Source organism: Neovison vison, chromosome 9, assembly GCF_020171115.1.
Source record: "Neovison vison isolate M4711 chromosome 9, ASM_NN_V1, whole genome shotgun sequence".
NCBI classification, from domain to species: Eukaryota; Metazoa; Chordata; class Mammalia; order Carnivora; family Mustelidae; genus Neogale; species Neogale vison.
In genome coordinates, this window is record NC_058099.1 from 53,243,515 (window position 1) to 53,269,836 (window position 26,322).

The window sequence follows — 26,322 nt, forward strand, 5'->3', positions numbered from 1 at the left end:
GAGAGGGAGGACCAAGAGCACAAATTTGGCAACATGAAGAATGTGATGTCTGTTAAACACCCCTAGGAAGATGTCACATAGACAGTGCCGTATGGAATCCAGAGTTAAGGGAGAAGGTTAGAGATATAAATTTGGGACTCATTCGCATATAAGTGGTATTTAAAGCCAAGAAATGAGATCATTAGGGAGAAAGGGTAGACGAAAGCCAGGTCCAAGGACCCTAGGCTCCCCATGTTAAAAAGTCAGGGGATCTTGGAAAAAACAGGAAAGGAGAAGGGAGGTGATATGAGATAAGAGGGATGCATGAGAGCCTGCTGTCCTTATGACCTTTACAGGTTGATTTAATTCTTTAAAAATCTCAGAAAGCAAAGTTTTTCCCCTTACCTCTCCATTTTGAGAAACACTTAGCCATGGTCTTCTTTCTGAATGTGCTGCTTTTTTTTTTTTTTTCTCCCCCCCTTGAGTGGTCTTAGATGTCAAACATGAATGGAAACCAGGTTTGACTTTGTTGTGAAGGTTCAACAGCAAAGTTTACATTTCTGCCCAAATAAGCCAACCTCATTCAGCCAGATTGTGGACAACACCATCAGTGGGAGTGTGGAAACTCTTTTAGTTTGAGATTGATGCCATTAAAAAAAAAAACAAAAAACTGTTCTGTAAAATGTACACCCCCCTTAGATACCAGGTGACGTATGTCATGTACTACCTCAAAAGTGAATGGTTTCAAACAATGACAAGAGAATGAGTCCTCCCTTGATGTATTGAACATGGGTGATTTTTTTGTGTACACCCTTTGGTCAAACATTTATTTGAGTATCCTTTGGTTATGTACAGAAATTTGTTGAAATCATTAAAACGTTAAGACTTCCTATGGGCATAGTCAACCATCATTGGTCCACCCAACCTTAGCCTGAACCTGAGGATTTATTGCAATATGTTTTACTTGGCAGAGTCATATCTGTTATGGAACACAGAGAAATAATCTTGAAATTCTAAGTGGTGAAAGTAGAAACAAAGATCCCATTTGTGCAGATTCAGTGCATTATGTTACAATTAGTGTCATAGACAATACGAACATGTATGCATACGCCGAGTCAGCTATGTCTAGTCAAGCTATGTGACTTGATTCCTAGTCTCTTTGATGTGAAAACAAACCCCCCCAAAATGTTCACTTAGAAAAACATCTGTTCTCCAGTTTACACTCAAGAGTTTCTCAGGGTCTTCATTGCCCAGCAATGTCAGAGTTGTGTTCATGGGGCAAATTACGAAGCTCGTTTCTTATTTGGGTCATGATGATTAAGAATTCTTCAGTGTTTGAAACAGCGTGCAAATAATTCTGTCAGCTCTCTTCTACAGATTAGGCTCTGGTCCTCATTCAACAGATGAGGAAACAGAAGCAGAGCTCACCTCCCAGGCAACCAAACACTGTACTTGGGGAGTGAGGCTAGTTGGCTCCTGTGGGACCACACAAGTGACATCCCCCTGGGGCAGGGTGGGGTTGGGGGTGGGCAGCACTGAGTCCGGAAGCGGGAGTTACAAGCAGGGTAGTGAAATGGCTTCACTGCCTTTTTACATGGGCCTGGAGGTCAAGTTAGTTTATTTGTTTTTAATTTAGCTGAAATTATAGGCTGGTTGAAAGATTCCTTTGCCAGCAGGGATCTTTTGAATAGTCACACAAACCTTTTGGTCTCTCTCTCTCTCCCTTTCCTCCAACCTCTCCTCTCATTTGCAGGATTAGAAAAGCACTTGGGAGGCACATTCATCTTGCCGGCGTTGTCAGGAGTGATCAGCGAGTTTTATTAAAAGCCCTGGGAGTGCCTGAAAAGCCTCCTTGTCTGGGTTTGAAATGAAAGGGACATGTTAAGATCTTGGGGCACATCGTCAGGACCCCTTGCCCTGCCCCTTGGACTATGAGCTAACATCTCTGGAGGAAGAACAGAAGCCCTCTTGTGTTGAAGGGATTTCACCAGTGGACAAACCAAGTTGGCCCCTGACAGCATGAGCTCTCTGAACTGGGGTGGGCCCAGTGCTCTGCTGCTGCTGCTCCTCGGCTGGGCCAGTTCCACCTTCATCAGCCTTAACCGTGGGGTCAGGGTGATGAAGGGCAGCTCTGCCTTCCTGTCGGGAGATGACCTGAAGTTTGTCATCCCCAAAGAGAAAGATGCTTGCAAAGTGGAAGTTGTGATGAACGAGCCAATGACCCAAAGAGTTGGGAAACTAACTCCACAGGTAGGTCATTCCTGAGATTTTTCTATTCAGCCATGTGTGTGAATGTGAGTGTGTATGGGTGTGTGTGTGTGTGTGTGTGTGTGTGTGAGAGAGAGAGAGAGAGAGAGAGAGAAAGAGGGAACGAATGAAACCAAACAGGGATGGGACAGCCTTTCAAAGGTTGGAGTAGGCCCTGTGTGGTGTGATATGATCAGTCTTTATGGGATTATTCTTGTCCCAAATGAGCTCATCCATTGCTAGTCAGGGTGCCTTTGGGTAAGATGTCAGGATTTCAAGATATGTTTTAGGCTACACTTGTGGTCGCAGAATAGCACAAGTAAAACGTGAAGACATTTTTATCTGTTTCCATCACTAGAACATTCCGGGGAGTGGGAGGAGAGACATGGCAAGGAGAGGTGAAAATACTTCATTTTAAATATTCATTGTTTCTTCAAAAATGTCTGTAGAAAAGTGTCTTCCTTTAGTAAAAATCTTGGAGACCTTATCATTTAAGAGTATTATAGGCACAATCCTTTTGTAGTATTATCTTCTAAGGGCAGAATAGAGTTACTGGGTTGAACTCTATTGGGTTGGGTCATCGGGTTGGGTTGAAAGTCATTGGGTTGAAAAAAGTCTGTATTATCATATATTGTACTTGCTTGAAGTAGGAGTTTACCGCTATATAAAATAGGAAATTGGTTCTGGTTTTATGGCTCGTCCCTACTGTGATTTAACTTCCTCCCAATGCAGACAATTTTGAGAATGTTCTGCACTGGCTGCTACTGCTGCTTCTGGAAACATGCACCATTATTTGTGAACCGTGAACATTAAGTTTCTTCTCCATTTGGCTAAAGACTTTTATTCCAGGAAGTTACTCCACAGTGGTACTAGATGATGTAGAGACAAATGGAAGGGGCCTTAGATAGATACTAACTCAAGTGGTTATTGCAAGCTGTTTGATTTACTGCTCTCAGAGGATAGGCCAATTCTGAAATACATCACAACTCTGTGGTGGATTTCTACTTAGGGAGCATTCCTGATGTGACAGCAACAAAATGTCTCTCTCCAGTTTCCCAGGAGATTTTCTTTTGTCATTCAGAGCTTCTGATGGGCACCTCCGAACTGAATACAGTAATGGTCCTAGCTCCCAAGGGGTTGTAGTCCCAAGTGTTTGGGACTTGCAGCATCTTTATACTTTCTCCCAATACCGTTTGCACTGCAAAAGTGTGTGTGTGCATGTTTTTAAGATTTTGTTTATAAGAGAGAGAGAGAGCATGAGCAGGAGGAAGGGCAAGCAGACTCCCTGCTGGACTTGGGGTCCATTCCAGGACCCCAAGATCATGACCTGAGCCTAAGTCAGATGCTTAAGGAACTAAGCCACCCAGGTGCCCAGTGGAAGTTTGGTTGGTCGAACTTACAGTCAGAGAAAGAAGAGAGACCTGAGGTGGCTCATACCTAGATCCCACATGACTAAGGGCAATGAGTAGGTGACATGAATAAGCTCAACTACAGAACATGGAGTCCTAACTACAAGGACTCAGTTTGTTAAAAGCAAATCCTTGGAGTTTTAGAGAGCAATAGAGGACCCTAGTCCTAGAACACGGGAGTCCGTGGCTGCACGGATGTATATGGGTGCCTTATCGAGAAATGAACTCGTAATTTGGTACCCTTTCCAATCAATATATTTTTTAAAATCATTCAATATTTATTTAGAAGTGAGGTTGAATATTTTATGAGGGAAGAGAAAAAAATGTCTTCCTGGTTTATTATCTCTGGTGCTAAGCATGCAAAGCAAATGTCCTGTTCTTCACCAGATTCTCCCTCCTTAGAAAGTAATTTGGGGAGAATATACTGTTCCTTAAGTCAGCCTCTGAGGAGTATCCTCTCCCTGTCTCAAATAGCCTATGACTCATAAACGTATATATAGTACTTTCTCCGCAAGTAGTGGAATTGTCTCCACTATTTATTTTTGGTGATGTTTAATGGTCTTTGCCATCTGGCTGTCTCTGAGATACTAGAGAGTGAAAGAGCATCTAAGTGACTACAATCAGGTAAAACACTTATTTGGGGTCAAGGGTTGTAAGAGATCTCCTAGTCATCTCCATTCCAAAATTTCTCTGATTTTAAGACAAAAATCCAGTTGCTGGAAAGAATATGGAGCAGAAACAGCGTGCCTGTCTGATTTAGGGATGTCTGAACAGGCAGGCCAGGGATGGGGCTCCAAAAAAGTCCTAACTTGTCTCCTCAAGTGCTGTGGCTTTAAAATGAGAAAATGTTCAGTGAGCGCATTTCTGGAGGTAAATGTGGCATCTCAAATGGATTTGTATGGTCTAAAGTAAATATGTGACTTGTATCTTCTAAAATTTATTGTGTGGAAAAGGAACCCATTGAGCTGTGGCGTTTCATTACCCTTTTGTCAGATATTTGTACCAGAAGGAAATCTATGTATCCAGAAAACTTTGTTTCTCAAACTCCCGGATGATCTTCCTACTTTAGTATGATAATTTCAACAGAAACCAGATTCCTACATAAAGTCTGTTGTTTTTTCTTTTCTTTTTTTTTGGGGGGTGGGGAAGATTATGTGCCTATTTTTAATGCAACGCTTCCAAGGCTTGATTTCTTATGGTGTTTTTGAAATTAAGCATAGCTGAATGCGCGTGCATACACACAAAGCCTAAGCATTATTCTTTAATAGCACTTACCAATAAGTTGAAAGCAAGGCTTATGTGAACCCGTTTCTAGTGAGATGACTATTAACAACACCCTGCTGTGTAATGAACAGTTTTATTTGATTTGCACAGAAAATGTTTTGTTTAACATCTGTTCAATTAGTGTTTTCATTTCATTACTGAAGTTTGTCTTAGGACCAACAGGTTCATTTTCCTATTGGATATTTGGAAAGGGATTTCCATTGGCGCACACCAGTACCTTCTGTTTAGATAATCCTCCTGATGTAGTCAATTAGACAAGGTCTGTGGCAATATGTTTTCCCCATGTTTTAGGACACGACTTCCTCACACAGAGCACTTCTCACACCTGTTTCAAAGCAAGACATTTCCTGGGTGGAAAATTCCCTCAGTTTAGAGCTGAGCTTGCTTTTTTGAATCAGAAATGCGGCCGTAAGAAAACATCTCTAGGTTGAACCAGTATACTGTCATTAAAGTGAGTAATGAATTAGGAATGTGTGACAATTTAATTATAAATTGTAATTGAAAAGCAGTTGAAGTGGAAAAAACCAAGGCTAGACAGTAATTAGAAAAGGATTTAGCTCTCCTTTGTTTTAGTTAGTAAATTTATGGACAATTATGGTTGTCGCCTTTTATAAAAGGAAAACATATTACGAAAATAAAACAGATGTTTCTTTTAACAAACCAGATTGTCTCTTTATCACCAGGACTATTTGTCAATGACATGGGGAAGGTCTTTCCTTTATCTCCTTCTTTGTTGTCAATTAAAAAGAGGAACCAATGATGTCTGTGGGAAAAGAAGATCATTTGTATTAGTAGTAAAGTCTTAGAGAGGATGATGTTGTCTGTAAATGTTTGAAACTGTGACAAAATGTAGGCTAAACACCATGAACTCAACAGTTATGGTATGGGGATACTTCAAGGGTATTTCTTAACACTCTGACAAGTCAGGTTGGGCAGAAGGAGAGTCATGGTGTGGTTGGGAGAGAAAATTCTTTTAAGAATTACAGTCCCCTCCCACCCCCCAAAAAAGAGAGTTCCCAAAATACAATGGTACAATTTCCTTAAAAGTGATTCAGTTAATTATAATTTTATTTGGATTGGAAGAAATTACCTTTAGCTTGCTATTGGTTTCATCAACTATTTTAAAAAAGATTTTGTTTATTTATTTGAGAGAAGGAAAGTGCATGAGCAAAGGGGGTCAGGGAGGGAGAGGTGGAGTGAGAATCAGGCTCTCCACTGAGTAGGAAACCCCAGGTGGGACTTGATTCCAGGACCTGGGGATCACAACCCAAGCTGAAGGCAGGCGCTTAACCACCCATGCCCCCTCATCAACCATTTCTGCTGTTAGTAACCAGTAAAGAAGTCTTTTGCAATTATATGAGAAGCAGTTTGGGACCACGTTTGGCTCTGATCAACCACAACAGTGTCCATAGCCTGTGGCTTCATTTTTGAATATAAAAATGCTATTTGGAAAAGAAAGAAAGAAAGGAAAAGAAAAAGATATAAAATTAATACAGTGTGTTTGTGTGTGGGGTAATGTGTACCTTTTCATGCATATGCACAGGTAGGCCTCTAATTCCATTGCTATGAACCTCTGAAGGGTGTGGGTGTATTATATTTTGATAAATGGAACCATAGTTTAAATATACTGGAGACTGTGAACAGAATCATTTTAAGAGATAATTACTCCTTAATATATCTGCTTGATCTGTTTGCATTATCATGGTTTAGATATTCTTTTTTTTTAAATATTTTATTTATTTATTTGACAGAGATTGAGATGAGATCACAAGTAGGCAGAGAGGCAGGCAGAGAGAGAGTGGGAAGCAGGCTCCCCGCTGAGCGGAGAGCCCGATGCAGGGCTGGATCCCAGGACCCTGGGATCATGACCTGAGCTGAAGACAGAGGCTTAACCCACTGAGCTACCCAGGCACCCCATGGTTTAGGTATTCTTAAAATAAGACATGTCTATAGAAGCAGGCTGGGAGCGGGCACAGAGGTGGGCAGAGATGGTGGTGGTTACAACATGGACACGTGTACGCACACATATACACACTCAGACACACCGTTCTAACAGACCATGGTTTCCCCAGGCGGTACTCTGCTGCCAGAAACATCTAATCGTGTACCAATTTTTTTCACAAATATTTATCCATTTCTTCATGTGAACTAGGTCTTTGACTGCCATTTCCTTCCCAATGAAGTAAAGTATATTCATAATGGTTGCCCGATTCTTGATGAAGACACAGTGAAGCTTAGACTTTACAGGTAAGCAGCACACATAACCATTCTGTGTACTTCTTCAGGATTTTTCTATAGATTGATGTTATCATGAGGCTAGTTGCTAGATCCCAAACAAGCAAGTAATCAATAGAAACTGGGGACCTAAGTAGGTGAGGCAAGAATTGTCGACTTCCAATCATCTTTATTTGTATCATCTTCCTGGGAGCTTTTCTGTGGAAAGCTTCTGTCCTGTTCCCCTGTAGAGTTCTTGTACAGGTCACTCTGGTGATCTACCTTCCTGCTCATGATGGGAAATTAAAATTACGAAATACAAATTCTTAAAAAGAACTCAGAAAACATATTCCAAAATTGAGTGCTATTCTTTATTTTGATTATCAGCTGCTGAGTTAATAAGAAGTCAAGTATGTCTTCTAATCGTAAGCATATTAAATGATAAAAATGTTTAAATAATCAGCTATAAAGTTAAGTACAGAGTGACTGTGTGAGCCAGCAATTCTACTCTTAAATAAATGTGTAAGAGAAATAAAAACCTTTATTTCCCCCAAAACTTGCACACAGATCTTCATTGTAGCATCATTCATAATAGCTAAAAATTTGAAATAACCCAACTGATGAATGTGTGAACAAAATGTGGTGTATCCATACAATGGACTATTACTCAGCGGATGAAGTTACTGATGTAGGCTGTAACATGGGCGAACCTCGAGACCATCATGCGAAATGAAACACACCAGACACAAAAGATCACATACCTTTTCTAGAAAAGGCAAATTCATAAAACGCAGAACGCAGATTAGTGGTTGCCAGGGGCCGGGGGAAGGGCAAATGGGGAGTGATCACTAACGGGTATGGATTTCTTTCTGTGGGAATAAAAACGTTCTGGAATTAGGTGGTTGTGAAGGTTGCACCACCTTATGAATATACTAAAAACCACTGAGTTGTATACTTTAAAAAGGTAAATTTCATCTCAGTAAAACTTAGCTTAAAAATTAAGTTCATGGTTATGGTATTGCTCACTTCATAGAGGTAACTGACAATGCAGTAGGTGGAGTAGGTTTTTTGTTTTTTTTTTTTTTCTTCAAGATTTTACTGACTTATTTGATAGGGAGAGAGCACAACAGAAGGAGAGGCAGGCAGAGGGCGAGGGAGAAGCAGGCTCCCAGCTGAGGGGAGAGCCTGACATGGGGCTCGATGCCAGGACCCTGGGAATATGATCTGAGCCAAAGGCCGATGCTTAACTGACTGAGCCACCCAGGCTTTTAGATAGATTTTTGGAGTAGGCTTTTAGATAGATTTTTACTCGGTTTTACGGCGGTTATGAATATCTGGCTGAAATATCTTAGTATGAATTTCCCTTTAGTACCACAGTACTATTGCAAAGAGTTTTGTAGAAGACACTAGCATATTGAATCGTTCTATGGACACTTATAATCACCTACTATAACTCAAGGCCCAATGCTGGGCATAGGAAACACAAGAATGAAGATTCATGGATTTTTGGTGTTCATAATCTGATGCAAAATATGGTAGATAACTGTAATGTGAACAAGGGCTGAAAGAGAGGCTTGAACACAATGCTGTGCTCAAAAAATGAAATAGTACCCAGAGATTCTATATCAACAGCACACAGAGATGTTTGATCTTTCTAAGGCTTTAGAGTTAAAAAACTAACTTTGGATAGCTTGCCTGGAAGGCTGGAAAAGCTGGTGGTTCTGGCTTCTCCCACTTCTTCCTTGAGTTTCCAAGGGGCAGGATAGGGGAGAAGGCAAGCAGGGCTCAGTCAAAGCACCTGCTGGAGGACATTCGAAAGAAAATATTTAGAGGAGTTAGAGGCAGAAAATCAGAGAACATGCTTATTCCCCTCTCTCCTCCCCCTCAGCTCCTTTGGCGAGCTACTTGGCCTCTCTCTGCCTCAGATTCCCCCTCTGTAAAGTGGAATTTACAATGTCTCTCATAGGTTTCTGAAGCGCAGAAAGGTGTTGATGCTTCAGAAACTCCTCATCCTTTCAATCCTGAATTAAAACCCGATCCATAAATTACACAAGCTTGCTACTCAAATGACAGATGTGCTAGAAGTGAGACTCTGAGCTCCCAGCCATCATTACATATCAACGTGGATGATGGGTTTGAGAGAAGGTGTGGAAAGCAAGCTCATTGGGGAGGGAGATGGCAGATAAAGGAGTTGACACCAGGATAAGGAGAAGAAAGGAAGAGAACAGAGATTGGGAGTAGAGTATATAACAAAATCCAAACTCTACCCTATATGCACATTTTATAAAGTCAGTCTTTAGATACTGGAAGTGTACCTGAACTCTGGTAAACATTGCCTTTGCTTTGCTCTCTCCACAGATTTACTGAGACTGATACCTTCACAGAAACCTTTATCCTGCGGGTCTATCTCCTCGAACCAGACTGTAACATCATCCGTAGGAGTAACAATGTCCTGGAGGTGTCTGAATTCTATGGCCTTTCCCCAGCCATTGATAAGAACCTCCTCAGATTCGATTATGAGAGAACGGCTGGCCTGGAGTGTACGATCAGGCTGGATCCTGTGGGAAGCCGGCTGCCAGCCCACGGTCAGATGGTCCTGCTGGAGCCTCGGCCAGAAAAACCTCGTGGAGATCAGCCACACAGTTTTTTCCCTGAGACTCGTATGTACTGTGTTCTTTTTTGTTATTTTTTTTGAAGATTTATTTATAAGCAAGAGAGGGAGGGAGAGGGAGAAAGTGAGAATGGTGGAGGGAGAGAGAGAAAGTGGGAGAGAGAATCTCAAGCAGACTCCCTGCTGAGCTTGGAGCCTGATGTGGGGCTCTATCTCACGACCTGAGCCAACACCAAGAGTCAGATGCTTAACCGACTGAACTACCCAGGCTCCCCTCATATGTATATTTTAATATGTACCCAAATGTTAATAGAACTGACAAAAACATCTGTTAATAGTCATCTTCTACTTTGAAAAAAAATATCTTATATCTTTGATATAATAACTGGTTGAAAAATGTTGGCTAGTGGTCAAGAGTATGGACTTTGGAATCAGAGAGACCTGGGTTTGAAACAGCTTCTGCTCTTTATTTCCTAAGTGATTTTAGGTAACATATTTAACCTGGTTAAGTCTCTGTAAAATGGGCAAAGATAGTAGCTGCTCCCCAAGTTTGTGGCCGGATGGAGTAAATGAGATCACGTGCATGCAGTGGGCTTCGCATGGTGTCGGGCCCATAGCAGGCACTCAGTGATGGTCAGCTGTTCTTCACAGTGGCAGTCGTAGTAAGAACAGCTTGTGCATTTATTAAGTATTATTTGATTACAAATAAGTTTGACGTAGAGCAGGTGGCCAGTAGCTGTGCTTTAAATCAGGAGGAGTTGATGGATGATGTCCCTTCTGTTACTCATCTAATCAGTGTATTTGGGGTACCTCCTCTGTGCATAATAATGTTCTAGGCACTATGGGAAGACCAATAATCACAGTCATAGTGATACCTTGAATTTGGGCAACAATTTACAGCTAAAGGTATGTTTGCACATGAACCCACCCATTTAGTGTTCATGACCATCTGGCTAAAAATTAGAACACTCATTTTATACAACAGGGAAAGGCCACTCAAAAAATAAGTGGCCTAGGGGTATCACCCTGCATGACTGTAAAAAGAAGTTGGGCAGAGAAAGAGACACACTCTTGAAGAGATGATGGTGGTTTTTAGTGGGAGAGAGCAGGTTGGTTCAGGCTGTCAAAGATTACTTAAAGGAGGGTTTAGTAAAAGGACTAAGGGGACCTGGAAAGGTGTCAGGACTTGGGGGTGTGATGAACACGGTGGGGAGCGAATTTCAGCATGTCGAACAGCCTTGGAGAGAGTGCATGATGGAGCCGTGGACGTGCATGCTGTGAAGGAAGACCAGCACTAGACTGTGGAAAGCCTGTCTTGACCCAGTGGCCTATTTGTCAGGGATGTTCAGTCACCAGAACATGTATTTTATTATTTTTTTCTCTCAATGTAACATTCCGTGGGCAAGGATCTCGGGAGAAAACGGGTCAACCGTTCTTTTCAGGAAAAGAAGTTATAGGGTTATCGAACAATGCCATCCCTCTCTGTGAATGATTAGAGGGTATGCGTGGGTATTCCGGAGGCAGTCAGGATCCACGGGAGGGAGGATTTTTAAAAATTTCACATTCGTGCTCAAGTAGCTGTCTCAAATCAGTGCTGTACATTCTAGAACTGGGAACAGAACTGAGGTGTCCAGGTGGAAGCTGTGCCCTGGGACTGAAGAAAATGGGAAGTGCCAAGGTGAGCTGTGAGGCGTTCCTGCTGATGGGGCTTCGCTATCAACACACAGATCCCCCTTCTCCCAACATCGACTACATCTCCATCCAGCTGGACCTCATAGATGGCAGGAGCAAAATTGTGTACAAGGTAGAGTTGGGGGTTATGTGTTTGTGTCCCCAGCTGATCTGTAGCAAGAGAGCCACTTTTGTGGGGGTTCTCGTGCTGGCTGCCACGCCAGGGACAGCTCCTGTGCTACCATGGATGGGACTGCCCAGTGACTCATTAGAGCTGCAGAATATAAGTGTATAATATCCCTTCCCTGCCTCTCTTCTAGCTTTGCCCCTCTAAGGCAATGGAGGAAGGTCTGGTTTGGTCACATGCTACCCTTCTTACGCCTCTTCCTTCAGTTTTTTTTAGCTTGACATTTGGTCTTTTGGAGCACCCTCTCTTCCAGGCTTCATTTCCCTCCATCTTGGTTAGAAACTCTTTTCGCCTGTTAGAGGAAATGAGGGGGTCCACAAATCAACTAGGCAAGGCTGTGGGAGACAAAGAGCAAGTCAGTCCCAGTATTATGGGTATAGTGGTTTATATCCTTTTTACTCTTTTAGACTGGCAGATGGAAGACCAGGCCTTCAAGGAGACGGCCCAAGGCCCCCTCCATTTTTCAGTCTCTTTCAAATCCCCCTGCCCTTTCTTCTTATTGATCTCTTGACATTGAAATGAAGGTAGAAGATGAAATCAATTTATATGAAATAGTTAACACCCTACTGAATTGATTCATGTACTCTATAATTTGTTTTATTTGGGGCAACTGTGTACCAGCTGAAACAGCTTGGATTCTGTGCTGACAAAAGATGATCCAAGATTAGAGTCATGAGAGACCTCCATCTTTCAAAATTTGACTTCTCACAGGATTTCTCCCAAGAAAGTCAGATATTGAACATTGTCACTCCCAAGGAATGGATAAAATACAAAATGATAAGAAAATGACAAGACAGGATCAGAGAATTATAGAATTGAGATAAAAAAACAACAACTTTGAGTTGGTCTGGTCAAATCACCTGGTGAATTTTCAAAGATTTTTAAAAAGATTTCTGAGTCTAACATTAATAGCTAAGAGCATGAACCCTGTGCCTACTTTGCCTGGGTTCAAATGTGTGTTTAACTAGCTATTTGACTTGGATTTTATGCCTCATTTTAATAAATCTTAAAATGGAAATAATGGAATCGACTTCTTAGAGTAATTGAGAGAAATAAACAAGATAAAAGGCAGTTGGTGCAAAGCCTAGTACATAGTAAGCATGGGGCGTATTTTGCTAGTTAAAAAAGCCACCCAGGAAAAAAAATGGATCATCAGCTAGGTTTGGAAACAACTGGTGTAGCCCAAACAACTTGTTGTATAATAGTGATCAGAGAAATCATATACCTTGCACATGCATACACAACTGTTTTATGACCGAGTCAGAACTAAATTCTAGGTCTCCTAACTAGTAGTAGATGTCTTCTTGTCTTTGTGACACAAAAATATTTTTACTTTTATCTTATTTTATTTTGTTTTATTTTAAGAGAGAGAGAGAGAATGAGTGGGGACAGGGGGAACACAGGGAAAAGAGAGAGAATCTCAAACAGGTTCCATGCTCAGTGCAGAGCCTGACACGGGGTTCGATCTCAGGACCCTGAGATCATGACCCAAGCTGAAATCAAGAGTTGGATGCTTAATTGACTGAGCCACCCAGGTGCCCCAAAACTTTCACTTTGATTGACTTATCTCCATTAAAAAATATATATACTCATTTTTCTTCCTGATTTTTTAAATTTATTTTTTATTTATTTTCAGCATAACAGTATTCATTATTTTTTCACCACACCCAGTGCTCCATGCAATCCGTGCCCTCTATAATACCCACCACCTGGTACCCCAACCTCCCACCCCACCGCCACTTCAAACCCCTTAGACTGTTTTTCAGAGTCCATAGTCTCTCATCCTGATTTTTTAATTTTACTTCACTATATTGAGTTAGGGCTTTATTGTTTATATTTTTAGATCAGTTTGATTGGGATTTTACCCCGTAAAATGACCTTCTTGTTTTATTAATTAACCTACTCCATAGTCAATTTGGCATCATAAAACATTCCTTTATGAATATCAAAGTAATGTGTTCACTGCAGAGAATTTTTTTTTTAAGATTTTATTTATTTATTTGACAGACAGAGATCACAAGCAGGCAGAGAGGCAGGCAGAGAGAGAGAGGAGGAAGCAGGCTTCCCGCTGAGCAGAGAGCCCGATGTGGGGCTCGATCCCAGAGCCCTGGGATCATGACCTGAGCCGAAGGCAGAAGCTTTAACCCACTAAGCCACCCAGGTGCTCTCAGAGAATTTTTTTTGAAAAACACACAGAAAGCAAAACAAGAAGAAAACGAAATGAGCTATGTTTCTCCCACTTTTTACACACACACGTATGCACCCTCATGGTCAGGAGACATGCACACCAATGTTGGTTTTGTTTTATGTGACTGAATTTATACTATATTTGAAGATTTTGAATCTTGTTATTTTATTATTTTTATATTTGTACAGTCTGTCCTCATCAAGTGACTAAATGACTATTTCATCCATAATTTCTTCTAGGTTCTTAAGATTTTCTTGTTTACAGTTGCCTTTTTAATCCATCTGAAATGAATTTCATCATATTGTGAAACACAGGAACAGTTTTTTTCTCCAAGTAGTCAAAAATTTCAACACTAGATGTTGAATAATGAACCTGTTTCTCATTGATTTTTGATGCTTCTTCTATTGAATAGAAAGGCTAGCTCTGTTGTTTCTTAGATATACCTCCTTATTTCTGTGCCAGTATCAGTTATTCTAAATATAAAAGGTCAATAAAACACTTTAATATTTTACAGGCAAGTTCTTCCTTATCACTTGTCTTCAAAGTTTTCTTATCCATGCTCACCTAATCTTAGTTCTCAATAAAGAATTAAATCATTTATTTCCATTAAAGTAAATGCCTATGTATTTTTATCAGGATGGGATTAAAACTATAAATTATTTTGGAAATAATTGGAATATTAGAACATTTACCACACTGAGCACTCTCATCCAGAAATGAGGGACCTCACTCATCTAGGCAAATGTTCTTTGATGTGTTTCTGTAAAATTTGCAGTTTTCTTCATGTAAGTTGAGCACACTTATTAGTTCAGTCCTAGGCAGTTTGCTTTTGAGAAATTACTGTGAATAGACACTTTTCCCTCCATTATATCTTCTCATTGGTTACTGATAATAAATAGGAAAGCTATTTTTGGTATAATTTTCTTTTATCTGGCTTCTTTCTTGAATTCAATTATTCTAAGAATTTTTCAGTTCTTTGGGCTTTTGAAGACCATAATTATGTCTTTCACTAATGACGATAATTTTGTCTTTTCTTTTTCAGTAATTATTCCTCCTTTTTTTTTTTTTTCTCTATTCCCCACTGGTTTGGCCAGAATAATATTAAATATAATGATGCTTATAAGAATACTTGCTTGTATATTTTATCAATCTTAACTGCCCACCCACACTGTCCTTTTTTGTGGGGAGGGGTTTAAAATTTAAATTCAATTAATTAACATACAATGTATTATTAGTTTCAGAGGTAGAGGTCTTATCTACCTCTGTGATTCATCAGTCTTATATAGTACCCAGTGCTCATTACATCACATGCCCTCCTTAATGTCTAACTCCAGTTACCCCATCCCTCCCCTCCAGCAATCCTCAATTTGTTCCCTATGATTAAGAGTCTCTTATGGGGGATGCCTGGGTGGTTGTCATTAGATGTCATGATCCCTGGGATCGAACCCCACATTGGGCTCCCTGATCTGTGGAAGCCTGCTACTTCTCCCACTCCCTCTGTTTGTGTTCCTCTCTCTGTGTCTCTCTGTCAAATATATAAAATCTTAAAAAAATAAAAAAAAAGGATCTCTTATGGTATGTCTCCCTCTCGATTTCATCTTGTTTTATTTTCCCTCTCTTTCTATACAGTCCTCTGTTTTGTTTCTTAAATTCCACATATGAGTGAGATCATATGGTAATTGTCTTTCACCGATTGACTTACTTCACCTAGCATAATACCCTCTAATTCTATCCATGTCATTGCAAATGGCAAGATTTCATTGTTTTTGATGGCTGAGTTGTATTCCATTACATATATATACCATATCTTCATTATCCACTGATCTGTCAATGGACATCTGGGCTCTTTCCCTAGTTTGGCTATTGTGGGCATTGCTGCTATAAACATTCAGGTGCACATGCCCCTTTGGATCACTATATTTGTATCTTTGTGGTAAATACCCAGTAGTACAGTTGCTGGGTTGTAGGGTATCTCTATTTTCAACTTTTTGAGGAATCTCCATATTGTTTTCCAGAGTGGTTAAACCACTCTGCACCACCAACAGTATAGGAGGGTTCCTCTTTCTCTGCATCCTTGCCAACACCTGTTGTTTCCTGATTTGTTAATGTTAGCCATTCTGACTGGTGTGTGGTGGTATCTCATTATGGGTTTGATTTGCATTTCCCTGAGGCCGAGTGATGTTGAACACTTTTTCATGTGTTTGTTGGCATCCAGATAGGATGTCTTCTTTCCAGAAATGTCTGTTCATATCCTCTGCCCATTTCTTGTTGGGATTATTTGTTCTTTGGGTGTTGAATTTGATAAGTTCTTGATAGATTTTGGATACTAGTCCTTTATCTGGTAAGACATTTGCAAATATTTTCTCCCATTCTGTTGGTTGACTTTTGGTTGTTGACTATTTCCTTTGCTGTGTAAAAGCTTTTTTTTCTTGATGAATTTCCAATAGTTCACTTTTGCTGTCATTTCCCTTGCCTTCAGCGATGTGTCTATGAAGAAGTTGCTGTGGCTAAGGTTGAAGAGGTTGCTGCCTGTGTTCTTCTCAAGAATTTTCATGGATTCCTGTCTTGAGTCTATTTTAGAGTATGGTGTAACAAAATGGTCTGGTTTCAGTCTTCTGCATGTGGCTGTCCAATTTTCCCAACACCATTTGTTGAAGAGACTGTCTTTTTTCCATTGGATATTCTTTCCTGCTTTGTTGAAGATTAGTTGACCATAGAGTTGAGGATCTATTTCTGGGCTCTCTACTCTGTTCCACTGTGTGTCTGTTTTTATGCCCGTACCATGCTTTCTTGATGATTATAGCTTTGTAATATAGCTTGAAGTCCAGAATTGTGATGCCACCAGCTTTGTTTTTCTTTTTCATCATTCCTTTGGCTATTTGGGATCTTTTCTGGTTCCATACAAATTTTAGGATTGTTCCAGCTCTGTGAAAAAAAAAAATTGACAGTATTCTGATAGGGATTGCATGGAATGTATAGATTGCTCTAGGTAGCATAGACATTTTCACTGTATTTGTTCTTCCAGTCCATGAGCATGGAATGTTTTTCCATTTCATTGTGTCTTCCTCAATTTCTTTCATGAGTGTTCTATAGTCTTCTGAGTACAGATCCTTTGCGTCTTTCTTTAAGTTCATTACTATGGTTTTTGGTGCAAATTGTAAATGGGATCAATTCCTTAATTTCTCTTTCTTTTGTCTCATTGTTAGTGTATAGAAATGCACTAATTTTGTATCCTCCTGCTTTGCTAAATTCCTGTATGAGTTCTAGCAACTTGGGGGTGGAGTCTTTTGGGTTTTCCACATAGTTTATCATGCCATTTGCAAAAAGTGAGAGTTTGACTTCTTCTTTGCAGATTTGGATATCTTTTATTTCTTTTTGATGTAAGATTGCTGAGGCTATGACTTCTAGTACTATGTTGAACAACAGTGGTGATAGTGGATTTCTCTGCCCTGTTCCAGCCCTCAAGGAGGAGCTCTCCGTTTTTCCTATTGAGAATGATATTTGCTATGGGTTTTTTGTAAATGGCTTTTATGTTATTGAGTGATATTCCCTCTATACACTGTGGATAGTTTTAATCAAGAAAGGATGCTAGACTTCGTCAAATACTTTTCCTGCATCTATTGAGAGGATCATATGGTTCTTATCCTTTATTTTATTAATGTAGTGGATCATATTGATCGATTTGCTGATGTTGAACCAGCCTTGCAGCCCAGGCATAAATCCCACTTTGTCGTGGTAAATAATCCTTTTAATGTACTGTTGGAGCCTATTGGCTAAGATCTTGCTGAAAATTTTTGCATCCATGTTCCTCAGGGATATTGTCTATAATTCTTTTTGGTGGGGTCTTTGACTGGTTTTGGGATCATGGCAATGCTGGCCTCACAGAATGAGTTTGGAAGTTTTTCTTCTATTTCTGTTTTGAAACAGCTTCAGAAGAAAAGGTTTAGTTCTTCCTTAAATGTTTGGTAGAATTCTCTGGAAAGCCATCTAGCCCTGGACTCTTGTTTTTTGGGAGATTTTTAATTACTGTTTCAGTTTCCTTGCTGGTTATGGGTCTGTTCAGGTTTTCTATTTCTTCCTGTTTTCTGTTCTAGTTTAGTTTGGTAGTTTATGTGTTGCTAGGAATGCATCCATTTCCTCCAGATAGCCTAATTTGTTGGCATATAGTTGCTCATAATATGTTCTTATACTTGTTTGTATTTCTTCGGTGTTGGCTGTGATCCCTGCTCTTTCATTCATAATTTCATTTATTTGGGTCCTTTCTTTTTTCTTTTTGATAAGTCTGGCCAGGGATTTATCAATCTTATTAATTCTTTCAAAGAACTACCTCCTAGTTTTGTTGATCTGTTTTACTGCTTTTTTCTATGGTTTCTGTTTCATTGATTTCTGCTCTAATCTTTGTTAATTCTCTTTTCTTGCTAGATTTAGGCTTTATTTGCTGTTCTTTCTCTTGCTCTGTTAGGTGTAAAGTTAGGTTGTGTATTTGAGACTTTTTTCTTTCTTGAGAAGGGTTTGTATTGCTATTTACTTCCCTTTCACGACCACCTTTGCTGCATCCCAAAGGTTTTGAACAGCTGTGTTTTCATTTTCATTTCTTTCCATGAATTTTTAAAAGTTTTCTTTAATTTTCTGGTTAGCCCATTCTTTTTTCAGTGGGATGCTCTTTAACCTCCATGTTTTTAAGTTCTTCCCAATTTTCCTCTTGTGATTAAATTCTAGTTTCAAAGCATTGTGATCCAAAAATATGCAGGGAATAATCCCAGTCTTTTGGTACCAGTTGAGATCTGATTTGTGACCCATTGTGTGATCTCTTCTGGAGACTCTTCCATGTGCACTCGAGAAGAAAGTGTGTTCAGTTGCTTTAGGATGGTATGTTCTGAATATATCTGTGAAGTCCATCTGATCTAATGCGCCATTCAAAGCTCTTATTTCCTTATTGATTTGCTGCTTAAATGAGCTGTCCATTCGTGAGTGGGGTGTTAAAGTCCCCTACTATTATTGTATTATTACCAATGAATTTCTTTATGCTGTTATTAATTGATTTATGTATTTGGGTGCTTCCAAGTTGGGGGCATAGATATTTACAATTGTTTAGCTCTTTGTGTTGGGTAGATCCTTTATGTATGATAGACTGTCCTTCCTCATCTCTTATTACAGTCTTTGGTTTAAAATCTAATTTGTCTGATATAAGGATTGCCCCTCCCGCAGCTTTTTTTCTGAAGTCCATCAGCATGGTAAATGGTTTTCCACCCCCACACTTCCAGTTTGGAGGAGATTCATCTGAAACGAATCTCTTGTGGACAACATATTAATGGGTCTTGCTTTTTTATCCAATCCAATACCCTGTGTCTTTTGATTGGAACATTTAGCCCATTTACATTTAGAGCAGCTATTGAAAGATATGAATTTAGTGCCATTATATTAACTGTAAAGTTACTGTTTCTGTATATTGTCTCTGTTCCTTTCTGGTCTAGGTTACTTTTGGGCTCTCTTTTCACTTAAAGGATCTCTTTTAATATCTCTTGCAAGGCTGGTTTCATGATCTCAAATTCTTTTAGTTTCTCTGTGTCCTAGAAGCTTTTTATCTCTCCCATTTTGAATGACATCATAGCTGGATAAGTATTCTTGACTGCGTATTTTTCTCATTTAGCATCTTGAATATATCATACTTGTCCTTTTCAGCCTGCCAGGTCTCTGTGGATAGGTTTGTTCCCAATCTAATGTCTCTACCCTTGTAGTTTATGGACCTTTTGTCCTGAGCTGCTTTCAGGTTTTTCTCTTTGTCTCTGAGATTTGCAAGTTTCACTGTTAGATGGCAGGATGTTGACCTATTTTTATTGATTTTGAAGGGGGGGTGGTCTCTGTGTCTTCTGGGCTGGAATGCCTATTTCCTTCCCCAGATTAAGGAAGTTCTTTGCTATAATTTGCTCCAATATACCTCCTGCTTCTCTCTCTTCCTCTTCTTCTTGGATCCCAATTATTCTAATATTGTTTTGCTTTATGGTATCATTTATCTCTCAAATTCTTCCCTTTATCTCTCTCTTTCAGTGGTTATTCATCTCTTTTTTTCTCAGCTTCTTTATTTTCCATTATTTGGTCTTCCATATCATGAATTATCTCTTCTGCCTCATTTATCCTAGCAATTACAGCTTCTGTTTTTTATTACATCACATTAATAGCCTTTTGATTTCAGCTTTATTAGATTTTAGTTCTTTTATTCCTCCAGAAGGCGATTCTCTAGTGTCCCCTATGCTTTTTCCATACCAGGTTTGGAATGTATTTTGATCTGTTTGTTAGAAGAAACTGTATCCCACAATTGTAAAGAAAGGAAAACTTATGTATACATAAAATAAAATTAAATACAATGAAAGTATAGAATGTAAGTATAAAAAGGAAATTTTTAAAATATTTTTAAAAAAGGAGTTAATACATTTCCTTGGGGGGAGACAAGATGGCGGTGAAGTAGGAGGCGGCGCCCTTTCAACCTGTACCCTAAAGTGAGCTGATTACCTTCCAAAGAACTCCAATCACCCACGAATTTAGCCTGAGATCAGAATTATACACGTTTGGATCTCTACAGAAGCAGAAGGCGCCAGAGGGCAGGTAAAGCGAGTGCGAACATCGGACTGATATCAGAAGATAAATAAAAGGGGGAGGGAGCCACAGAGCTGACCCTTTGGAAAGTAATATCCCAATAAGAGAGTGCCCTCCGTCTGGGGATCAGCATTAACTTGGAGTCTGGTAGAAAGCACTCAAAAAGAGCAAAGGATCACGGGGGGGAAACTGTGGGAATTGGGGCAGTTAGGGACAGCTGCTTAAGTCCCCAGACCCAGGACAGCCAGCCCTGGTGCAGAGGCAGAGTGCAGCGGAGAAACCAGGTCTTGGTCCCTGAGCCACCAGCATGCCTGAGAGCGCATGGAGTCCAGCTCCCGTGAGGGGCTGGGAGCCTCACCAGCTGGCAGAAGCACAGTCCCCATGCGCACTCCGCGCCCTGCTATCAGAGTCTGAGTCACCACCACCACCCCCCCCCCGTCCTCCTCTGAGAGAGGTGCGCACAGGCACCAGTCTGGTGCTCTCAGACCCGGAAAGACCAGGCACTCCCAGCCCGGGCCAGCAGGAAAATCTCAGTGTGCAATTACTGCTTGGAACCTCTCTGGCGATCTGGAGCTGCCCAGACAGCCGCTGCTGTCGTGGTTTTGGATACAAGCAAAAAATCCTGTGTCCCCAGGGACCACGACTCGGAACCTGTTCTGCCTGCGGCCAAGGTGGAATTTATTTGGGCTCTGCAGCCAGACTGAGGCTTCTCTCTGAAAGGGAGGTCAGGGTGCAGTCTGCTTTCCTCTAAACCTACAAAAACCATCAAAAGTGGTCAAGGCGAGAGGGAAAAAAAAAAAAAAAAAAAGTGAACAAACATAAAAACCTCCAGAGACAAAAGCCTGGAAAAAACCAGTTTCCTCAGAGCCCACCCCCTTGAGGGGAGCAGGAGGACTTAACTCAGAGAACATCATTGACTGAAAACCCACGTGGCAGGCCCCTCCCCCAGAAAACCAACCAGGAAAGGAAAAAAAAAAAAAGATGACAAGACAACTTTTATTTTTAATTTGTTCCCACCATTCTGGCTCATTTCTTTTTTATATAGATAATTTTTTAGCCTATTTACCATCACAGTTTGATGTCCAGTACATCAAATTCCATAATAACCTTCTAACCTGAACTTTTTGATACATACACCTGTGTTTTTCTTTTGAATTTCTACTTTTTAAATTTCTTTTTTTTAAATTTTAGTTTAGTCTGGTTTATTCCTTATTTTTATTTTCTAATATTCATATAGAGTTAAACTTCAAGGTAATCCCCTTTCCCCAATCAATGCTACCCCTATAGGTAAACCAATTTTTAATCCCCCTTTATCTTAGGAAAGTTGAGTCCTTTAACAAAGATATTAAGATACATACAGGAAGAATCAAAACAACCTTCCTCGCCCACACTGAGAATTTATAAACCACTCTCCCATCTTTTTCTTCCACCAGTGTTTCTGTGTTTTTGTGTTTGTCCTGATAGTATATAAATCTTACATTTGGTGTTCTTTTTGAGAGGTTCGTCCTTTATTTGCAGATATATATATATATATATATATATATATATATATTTTTTTTTTCTCTAGTCATATACTTTTATCGGTCTTTTTGTTTGTCTGTTTTTGTTTGTATACTTCATAAATCTTACCTTGGGGGCCCATTTGGGCTGAACCTTCTCTTTTATCTTCCCTTTCTTTCCTGTCTCTCTCTCTCTCTTTTTTTCTTTTTCTTTTCTTTTTTCTCTTGTTGGGTGGGGATCCTGATTGTTCAGAAGTGTTCCAGGTTGCATCTTGACTGCACCATGGTCAATACATCCAGCTACATCCGTTCAACCATCTCTCACCAAAATGACTAGGAGGAGGAATGCCCATCAGAAGAAAATTACAGAGGATGGGCCTTCTGCAATAGAGCTAACGGCTATCAACATAGACAACATGTCGGAAAGAGAATTCAGGCTAACAATTATCCAGGCAATAGCTAGGTTGGAGAAAGCCATGGATGACCAAATGGAATTGATTAGGGCCGAACTGAAAGCGACCAGAAATGATGTCCACAATGTTAGGACAGAGCTAAAAGCTACCAGGGATGAGGTTCACAATGCTCTCAATGAGTTCCTATGTAAATTCTCTCAAAGCTAGGGTAACTGAGACAGAAGATAGAATTAGTGATCTGGAGGACAAACAGATAGAAAGGATCAGGAGGAAGCCTGGAACAAACAGCTTAGAAGCCATGAAAACAGAATCAGGGAAATAAATGATGCCATAAAATATTTCAACATCAGAATTATTGGAATCCCTGAAGGGGAGGAGAGGAGAAAGAAAGAAGTCTAGAAGATATAGTGGAACAAGTTCTTCATGAAAATTTTCCCAATCTCGTGAATGGAACCAGAAGTTCATGTACTAGAGGCCGAAAGGTCTCCACCCAAGATTATAGATTTCAGAAAAACATCAAGGCACCTGATAGTCAAATTGAGGAATCATAATTGTAGATATAATGTCTTGAAAGCTGCTAGGACAAAGACGCTCCGTACTTACAGAGGAAAGTCCATCAGAATAACGTCAGACCTGTCCACAGAAACCTGGCAAACTAGAAAGGGCTGGCAAGATATATTCAGGGCACTAAATGAGAAGAACATGCAGCCAAGAATACTTTATCCAGCAAGACTGACATTCAAAATGGATGGAGAGATAAAGAGTTTCCAAGACCGGCAAGGCTTGAAAGACTATGTATCCATCAAGCTGACACCTCAGGAAATATTAAGGGGGGTTCTATAAAAGAGGAAAAATCCTAAGAATAGCATTGAACAGAAATACAGAGACAATCTACAGAAAGAAAGACTTCAAAGGTAATAAGATGTCAATAAAAACGTATCTATCAATAATCACTCTCAATGTGAATGGCCTAAATGCGCCCATAAAACGGCACAGGGTTGCAGATTGGATAAAATGACAGGACCCATCCATATGTTGTCTACAAGAGACCCATTTTGAACCTAAAGATAACACACAGACTGAAAGTGAAGGGATGGAGAAGCATCTTTCATGTCAGTGGGCCTCAAAAGAAGGCCGGGGTAGTGATTCTCATATCAGACAAATTAGATTTTAAACTAAAGACTTTAGTCAGAGATACAGAAGGACAAATCTTTCTTAAAGGGACTATCCACCAAGATGATCTAACAATTGTAAATATCTATGTCCCCTATATGGGAGCAGCCAATTACATAAAAAAACCTGTTAATCAAGATAAAGAGTCATATTGATATGAATACATTAATAGTAGGAGATCTTAACACACCTCTCTCAGAAATAGACAGATCATCGAAGCAGAAAATCAAAAAGAAACAAGAGCATTGAATGACACATTGGACCAGATGGACCTCATAGATATTTACAGAATATTCCACCCTAAAACAACAGAATACTCAGTCTTCTGAAGTGCACATGGAACCTTCTCAAGAATAGACCACATACTGGGTCACAAATCAGGACTCAACTGATACCAAAAGACTGAGATTATTCCCTGCACATTCTCAGATCACAATGCTTTGAAACTGGAGCTCAATCACAAGGAAAAGTTTGGAAGGAACTCAAACACCTGGAAGCTAAAGACCACCTTGCCTAAGAATGCTTGGATCAACCAGGAGATCAAAGAAGAACTGAAACAATTCATGGAAACCAATGAGAATGAAGACACGTTGGTCCAAAACCTATGGGATATAGCAAAGGTGGTCCTAAGTGGAATACACAGCCATCCAAGCCTCCCTCAAAAAAATTGAAAAATCCAGAATACACCAGCTGTCTCTACACCTTAAAGAACTGGAGAATCAACAACAAATCAAACCAACTCCACACATAAGAAGAGAAATAAACAAGATTAGAGCTGAGATCAATGAGGTAGAAACCAGAGACACAGTAGAACGTATCAATGAAACTAGAAGCTGGTTTTTTGAAAGAATCAATAAGATCGAAAAACCATTGGCCACACTAATCCAAAAGAAAAGAGAGAAAGCCCAAATTAATAAAATTATGAGTGAAAAGGGAGAGATCACAACTAACACCAAGGAAGTAGAAACAATCATCAGAAGTTATTATCAACAGTTATATGCCAATAAGCTAACAACCTAGATGAAATGGATGCATTCCTGGAAAACTATAAACTCCCAAAATTGAACCAGGAAGAAATTGACAACCTGAATAGACCAACATCTAGTAACAAGATTGAAGCAGTGATCAAAAAACTCCCAAAAAACAAGAGCCCAGGACCTGATGGATTCCCTGGGGAATTCTACCAAACTTTCAAGGAAGAAATAACACCTATTCTCCTGAAGCTGTTTCAAAAAATTAAAGCAGAAGGAAAATTTCCAGACTCTTTTTATGAAGCCAGCAGTACCTTGATCCCCACACCAGGCAAAGACCCTACCAAAAAGGAGAATTTCAGACCAATATCACTGATGAATATGGATGCCAAGATTCTCAACAAGATCCTAGCAAACAAGATTCAACAGCACATTAAAAAGATTATCCACCATGTCCAGGTGGGATTCATTCCTGGGCTACAAGGATGGTTCAACATTTGCAAATCAATCAATGTGATAGAACAAATTAATAAGAGAAGAGAGAAGAACCACGTGGTCCTCTCAATTGATGCAGAAAAAGCATTTGACAAAAACCAGCATACATTCCTGATTAAAACACTTCAAAGTATAGGGATAGAGGGAACATTCCTGAACTTCATCAAATCTATCTATGAAAGACCCACAGCAAATATCATCCTCAATGGGAAAAAGCTTGCATCCTTCCTGTTGAGATCAGGAACATGACAAGGGTGCCCACTCTCACCACTCTTGTTCAACGTAATATTAGAAATCCTAGCAACAGCAATCAGACAACAGAGAGAAATAAAAGGTAGCCAAGTTGGTAATGAAGAAGTCTAACTCTCTCTCTTCGCAGATGACATGATTCTTTATATGGAAAACTCAAAAGACTTCATCCCCAAACTACTAGAACTCATACAGCAATTCAGCAACGTGGCAGGATACAAAGTCAATGTACAGAAATCAGTGACTTTCTTATACACTAACAATGAAAATACAGAAAGGGAAATTAGAGAATCGATTCCATTTACTACAGCACCAAGAACTATAAGATACCTGGGAATAAACCTAACCAAAGAGGTAAAGGATCTGTACTCGAGGAACTGCAGAACACTCATGAAAGAAATTGAAAAGGACACAAAAAGATGGAAGACAATTCCATGCTCTTGGATCGAAAGAATAAACATTCTTAAGATGTCTATACTGCCTAGAGCAATCTATCCTTTTAATGCCATTCTGATAAAAATTCTACAGGTATTTTTCAAAGATCTGGAGCAAATAATCCAAAAATTTGTATGGAATCAGAAGAGACCCAGAATTACTAAGGAAATGTTGAAAAACAAAAATAAAAGTGGGGGCATCACGTTAGCTGATTTCAAGCTTTACTACAAAGCTGTGATCACCAAGACAGCATGGCACTGGCATAAAAATAGACACATAGACCAGTGGAACAGAGTAGTGAGCCCAGATATGGACCCTCAACTCTATGGTCAAATAATCTTCGACAAAACAGGAAAAAATTTACAGCGGAAAAAAGACAGTCTCTTCAATAAATGGTGCTGGGAAAACTGAACAGCTATATGTAGAAGAATGAAACTCGACCATTCTCTTACACTGTACACAAAGATAAACTCAAAATGGAGAAAAGACCTCAATGTGTGACAGAAATCCATCAGAATCCTAGAGGAGAATATAGGCAGTAACCTCTTCGATATCAGCCACAGCAACTTCTTTCAAGATATGTCTCCAAAGGCAAAGGAAACAAAAGCAAAAATGAACTTTTGGGACTTCATCAAAATCAAAAGCTTCTGCAGAGCAAAGGAAACAGTCAAGAAAACAAAGAGGCAACCCACGGAATGGGAGA

At 39.8% G+C, this 26,322-nt stretch overlaps 1 protein-coding gene across 1 annotated transcript in view; it reads left to right on the plus strand.

The window, feature by feature from the left end:
* Positions 1–1,953: 1,953 nt before the first annotated feature.
* Positions 1,954–26,322, plus strand: part of LOC122917593 (FRAS1-related extracellular matrix protein 1-like) — a 65,636-nt gene continuing 41,267 nt past the window's right edge. The window contains exons 1-4 of the mRNA XM_044265638.1: positions 1,954–2,229; positions 7,072–7,166; positions 9,492–9,802; positions 11,337–11,548. Of these exons, the coding sequence (XP_044121573.1) occupies positions 1,999–2,229; positions 7,072–7,166; positions 9,492–9,802; positions 11,337–11,548 (849 nt within the window). The 5' untranslated portion in view covers positions 1,954–1,998. The remainder of the gene's footprint in view (positions 2,230–7,071; positions 7,167–9,491; positions 9,803–11,336; positions 11,549–26,322) is intronic.